The sequence below is a fragment of the Benincasa hispida genome, chromosome 11 (assembly GCF_009727055.1).
Source record: "Benincasa hispida cultivar B227 chromosome 11, ASM972705v1, whole genome shotgun sequence".
Taxonomy (NCBI): domain Eukaryota; kingdom Viridiplantae; phylum Streptophyta; class Magnoliopsida; order Cucurbitales; family Cucurbitaceae; genus Benincasa; species Benincasa hispida.
This window is the reverse complement of record NC_052359.1, coordinates 31,420,754-31,425,798: the sequence shown is the minus strand read 5'-3', so window position 1 is coordinate 31,425,798 and position 5,045 is coordinate 31,420,754. Positions and strand designations below refer to the sequence as shown.

At 41.3% G+C, this 5,045-nt stretch overlaps 1 protein-coding gene across 1 annotated transcript; it reads right to left on the bottom strand.

The window, feature by feature from the left end:
- Positions 1 to 2,742: 2,742 nt before the first annotated feature.
- LOC120090662 lies at positions 2,743 to 3,366 on the bottom strand. The gene has a single exon (XM_039048380.1). It carries the CDS (start codon positions 3,364 to 3,366, stop codon positions 2,743 to 2,745), a length of 624 nt encoding a protein of 207 aa, XP_038904308.1.
- Between the last annotated feature and the right edge of the window lie 1,679 nt (positions 3,367 to 5,045).

Sequence of the window (5,045 nt, the reverse complement as noted above, 5' to 3'; positions counted from 1 at the left end):
AAATTAGCTCGTGGCTCATACAGTTACATCGATTTTTTATGACGAAAGGAAAACCAAAAGACGTACTATCTTGCCTTGAAACGCATGTCTAGTGGCCCATAGGCACACCGTCAAACATGATAATAACATGAACGTGAACTCGTCAACCCACGCATGTCTAGCGGCCCGTAGGCACACCGTCAAACATAATAATAACATGAACGTAAACCTGTCGGTTCACGCATATTTAGCGACCCGTAGGCACACCGTCAAAACATGAAACATGAAAATAAAAGTAACATGAACGTAAACGTGTCGGCTAATCATCTTGATCCGATAATCGATAATTGAATTCCATTCATTTATAAGAATCCAGGAATGAAGGTTCAATATTGTTGACCGAACCGGATGCACGCCAGGCCCAAATTCTCTCTCAGTCCCCCTTCTCGACCAGACGAAGAAGATATGAATTATATTCAGGCGCATGTCTAGCAGCCCGTAGGCATACCGTCAAACATGATAATAACATGAACGTTAACCTGTCGGTTCACGCATGTTTAGCGACCCGTAGGCACACTGTTAAACATAGTAATAACACGCTCTACTGGTCTATTCATGCATCACATACATAATATCAGTACTGATTATAATTTTAACATGCTTATAATACTTGTAACCACCATGCAACTAGCAAAACATAATATCAAACAAAATCATGCTCCAGAGTCAACCAAGTAACTTTATAGGTCTAATCTAGATCGTCTGGCACGAAGGCACCAGTAATAGTATCAATTACCTCAACTTGGTCAAAAAAGTCCATGCNGATAAATCCATGAATGGATAAAAATAAAACATGCGAAAATATAAACAGTCAAATGCGGAAGCGAATTCTGGTTCCTTTGGCACTGTCACGAATTCCTCTTGTCAGTCGCCTGAGTGTCCTTGCCCTTACCTGAAAAAAAAAATAAGAATAAAGGTTGAGTATAAAATACTCAGTAAGTGATCCCATTACGGGGATTAGACTATGCATCCATGAACAAAGAAAGAAAAAATAAAATTAGCCCGTGGCTCATATAGTTACATCGGCTTTTGATGACGAAAGGAAAACCAAAAGACGTACTATCTTGCCTTGAAACGCATGTCTAGCGGCCCGTAGGCACACCGTCAAACATGATAATAACATGAACGTGAACCCATCGACCCACGCATGTCTAGCGGCTGTAGGCACACCGTCAAACATAATAATAACATGAACGTTAACCTGTCAGTTCACGCATGTCTAGCGGCCCGTAGGCACACTGTCAAAACATGAAACATGAAAATAAAAGTAACATGAACATAAACCTGTTGACTCAAGTATGTCTAGCGACCCGTAGGCACACCGTCAAACATGATAATAACATGAACGTTAACCTGTCGGTTCACGCATGTCTAGCAGCCCGTAGGCACACCGTCAAACATAGTAATAATACGCGTCAAGGCAAGACAATAAACTGCTCTACTGGTCTATTCATGCATCACATACATAATATCAGTACTGATTATAATTTTAACATGCTCATAATACTTGTAACCACCATGCAACTAGTAAAACATAATATCAAACAAAATCATGCTCCAGAGTCAACCAAGTAACTTCATAAGTCTAATCTAGATTGCCTGGCACGAAGGCACCAGTAATAGTATCACTTACCTCAACTTGGTCACAAAAGTTCGCAAATAATTCTTTAAAACCTTTGGAAAACTTAAATCAACCCAAAGTTGTGGCTTGATCCAAGACAAATTCCAAAACTTGATTCAAGTAGCCAATTTGATCAAGAATTAATTCCAAAATCAATAACTTACTTTTTTTCCACTATTACTCTCAATCCAAAAGAATAACCAACCAGTTTACACAAAACTTACCAAAACTAAAACTCTTTGATGAAGAGAATGGTCCTTTCTTTGTTAGCAACACCTCGAAATCCAAATACTAAAAGTCGACACAATGGGTAACACTAAAATCGTTTCCAACACCAAGAGGCACTTTAAAAAGACTCAACACCAAACCTTGCCCAAAACAATCCAAACTTACCCAATCTCAAAAAGGCAGTGGCGGGCGAACGGTGGCAGAAGCAAAATTGGACGACGGGGCTGATGTTAGCGAGGCGAGCGGTGGTCGACTGGTGCAGCGGCGACGGAACGACGAGGCTGGTGGCGCTGCTCACGGCGTCGACGGAATGGCGAGGTGAGGCTGTTTGCGACGGCGCTGGCGAGGAAGTCACGGTGAGGTGAGGTTGCTAGGGCTGGAAGGAAAAAAAAAAAAGGAAAGAAAAGGGGGGCTGCGTGCGTGTGGAGAGAGAGAAAAAGAAAATTTACTTTTTTTTTTCTTTTTTCTTTTCTCTTTTCTTTAACCTTTCCACAAATATATATATAACCAAATTAAACTCTTCCTTTTCCCTTAAAAAAACAAATTCCTTAATTATCTCCCAAAATATATATATACTTATATATATATTTTCCTTTTCCAAAAAAGAAAAGAATCTAATATACACATTTAATTGTCTCCATATATAACCAAATCTCCCAAAATATAAGCCAAAATAAAACTCAATTAATTCCAAATAATTAAATCATATTTTAGCTTGGCCAAAAAAAAACATAAATCTCATATAATTTATCCAAGTAGCCAACAATAATAATAAAAAAAATTAATTACAAAATAAAAAAAAAATCAGGATGTTACATTCTACCCCCCTTAAGAAACTTTCGTCCTCGAAAGTTCTAATCCTGAAAAAGCTCGGGATAATGCATCCTCATGTCATCCTCGCGCTCCCACGTTGCTTCCTTGAACTGGTGATTTTGCCAAAGAACCTTCACCAAAGCTATCTTCTTGTTGCGCAAAATTTTCACTTCCCTGGCCAGGATTCGAATGGGCTCTTCTTCGTAGCTCAGGTTCTCATTTAAATGGAAAGGCTCATAATCCACAACATGAGATGAGTCTGCTACATACTTCCTCAACATGGAAACATGAAAAACATTGTGAACTGCAGAAAGAGATGGGGGCAAGGCCAGTCGATATGCTACAAGGCCAACCCGCTCTAAGATCTCAAATGGCCCGATGAAACGAGGGTTCAACTTACCCCTTTTGTCAAATCTCAACACTCCCTTCATAGGTGCCACTTTCAGAAACACCTTTCCACCTACTTCAAACTCCAGGTCCATACGCCTAACGTCAGCATAACTCTTCTGCCTGCTTTGAACTGTCAACATTCGGGCCCTAATCTTCTGTATTGCCTCGTTCATGGTCTGTACTAACTCAGGTCCTAGTAATTTTTGCTCACCAACCTCATCCCAGCATACGGGTGACCTACAACACTTCCCATAAAGGGCCTCAAACGGTGGCATACCAATGGTTACTTGATAACTATTATTATAGGCAAACTTTAACAAATGCAGGTGAGAGTCCCAACTCCCTGCAAACTCTAGTGCACACACGTAATATATCCTCCAGGGTCTGGTTCAAATGCTCAGTTTGATTGTCAGATTGTGGGTGAAAATCCGTACTGAAATCCAAACATGTACCCAATGCTGCCTGAAGGCTCTTCCAAAAGTTGGAGGTAAAACAAGGGTCCTTATCAGACACGATGGACACTGGTACCCCGTGCAATTTTACCACTTCTTTCATATAAACCTGGGCCCACCTACTCACTAGATATGTAGACTTCCCTGGAATAAAATGTGCTAGCTTGGTAAGTCTATCCACTATAACCCAAATTACTGTAAAACCCTTCACCGTTCGCGGAAAACCTACAATGAAATCCATTAAGACATGTTCCCACTTCCATTCTGGTATGCTTAAAGGTTGCAACAAACCTGCTGGCTTTTGTCTTGGGGCCTTTACCTGCTGACACACCAAACACTTACTGACAAACTCTGCTATCTCCACTTTCATGTTATTCCACCAGTAGCAACGTTTTAGGTCCTGGTACATTTTGGTACTGCCGGGATGTATTGAAAATGGGGAGTTATGAGCTTCCCATAACAGATCATTCTTGAGGTCACTATCTGCTGGAACACATTAACGTCTTCGAAAAGTAAGACCATCATTTACTGACAAGGAGAACTCACCACCCTATCCCATCTTCACATGTTGCGCTACTTCAACTAAGTAAGGATCACTGCGTTGAGCAATAATGATCCTCTGCCTTAAACTTGGTTGTACTGACAATTGTGCTAACTTCGCAGATACTTCCCCTACAATCACTGCTATCTCAGCCAGCTCAAGGTCCTTACATAAACGACTCTGTTTGGTGATAAGGGCCGCTGAATGGGCTACCTTCTTACTTAGAGCATCCGCCACTACATTTGCCTTTTCTGAGTGGTACAGAATCTCGCAATCATAATCCTTCACTAGCTCCAACAATCTATGCTACCTCATGTTTAACTCCTTCTGAGTGAAGAAGTATTTTAAACTCTTATGGTCAGTGAAAATCTGTATCTTCTCACCATACAAGTAGTGCCTCCAGATTTTTAAAGCAAAAACAACAGCTGCCAACTCTAAATCATGTGTGGGATAATTCAGTTCATGGTTCTTTAACTGGCAGGAGGCATAAGCAACTACCTTACCTTGCTGCATCAACACGCATCCCAAACCTCTCTTGGAGGCGTCACTGTAAATAACAAAACCACCTGTTCCATTTGGTACGGTGAGAATTGGTGCCATAACCAACCTTTGCTTGAGATCTTGGAAACTATCCTCACAAGCCTTACTCCAAATAAAGGAAGCTCTTTTTCTGGTCAACCGGGTCAGAGGGGCAGCTATACGGGAAAATTCCTTCACAAAACGACGATAATAGCCCGCCAACCCCAAGAAACTACGTACCTCTCCAACTGTGGTAGGACGAGACCAACTCGTGACTGCCTCGATCTTTGTAGGATCAATAGATACACCTTCTTTGGACACCACATGCCCTAGAAAGGACACCTGCTTTAACCAGAACTCGCACTTGGAAAACTTAGCATATAACTGTTGCGCCCTCAAGGTCTCTAGAACCTTTCGCAAATGTTCCTCGTGCTCCGCCTCT

What these genes read in the sequence shown, in the direction of transcription:
- LOC120090662 (XM_039048380.1), bottom strand. Translation starts at nt 3,366, where the DNA reads ATGCCACCGTTTGAGGCCCTTTATGGGAAGTGTTGTAGGTCACCCGTA.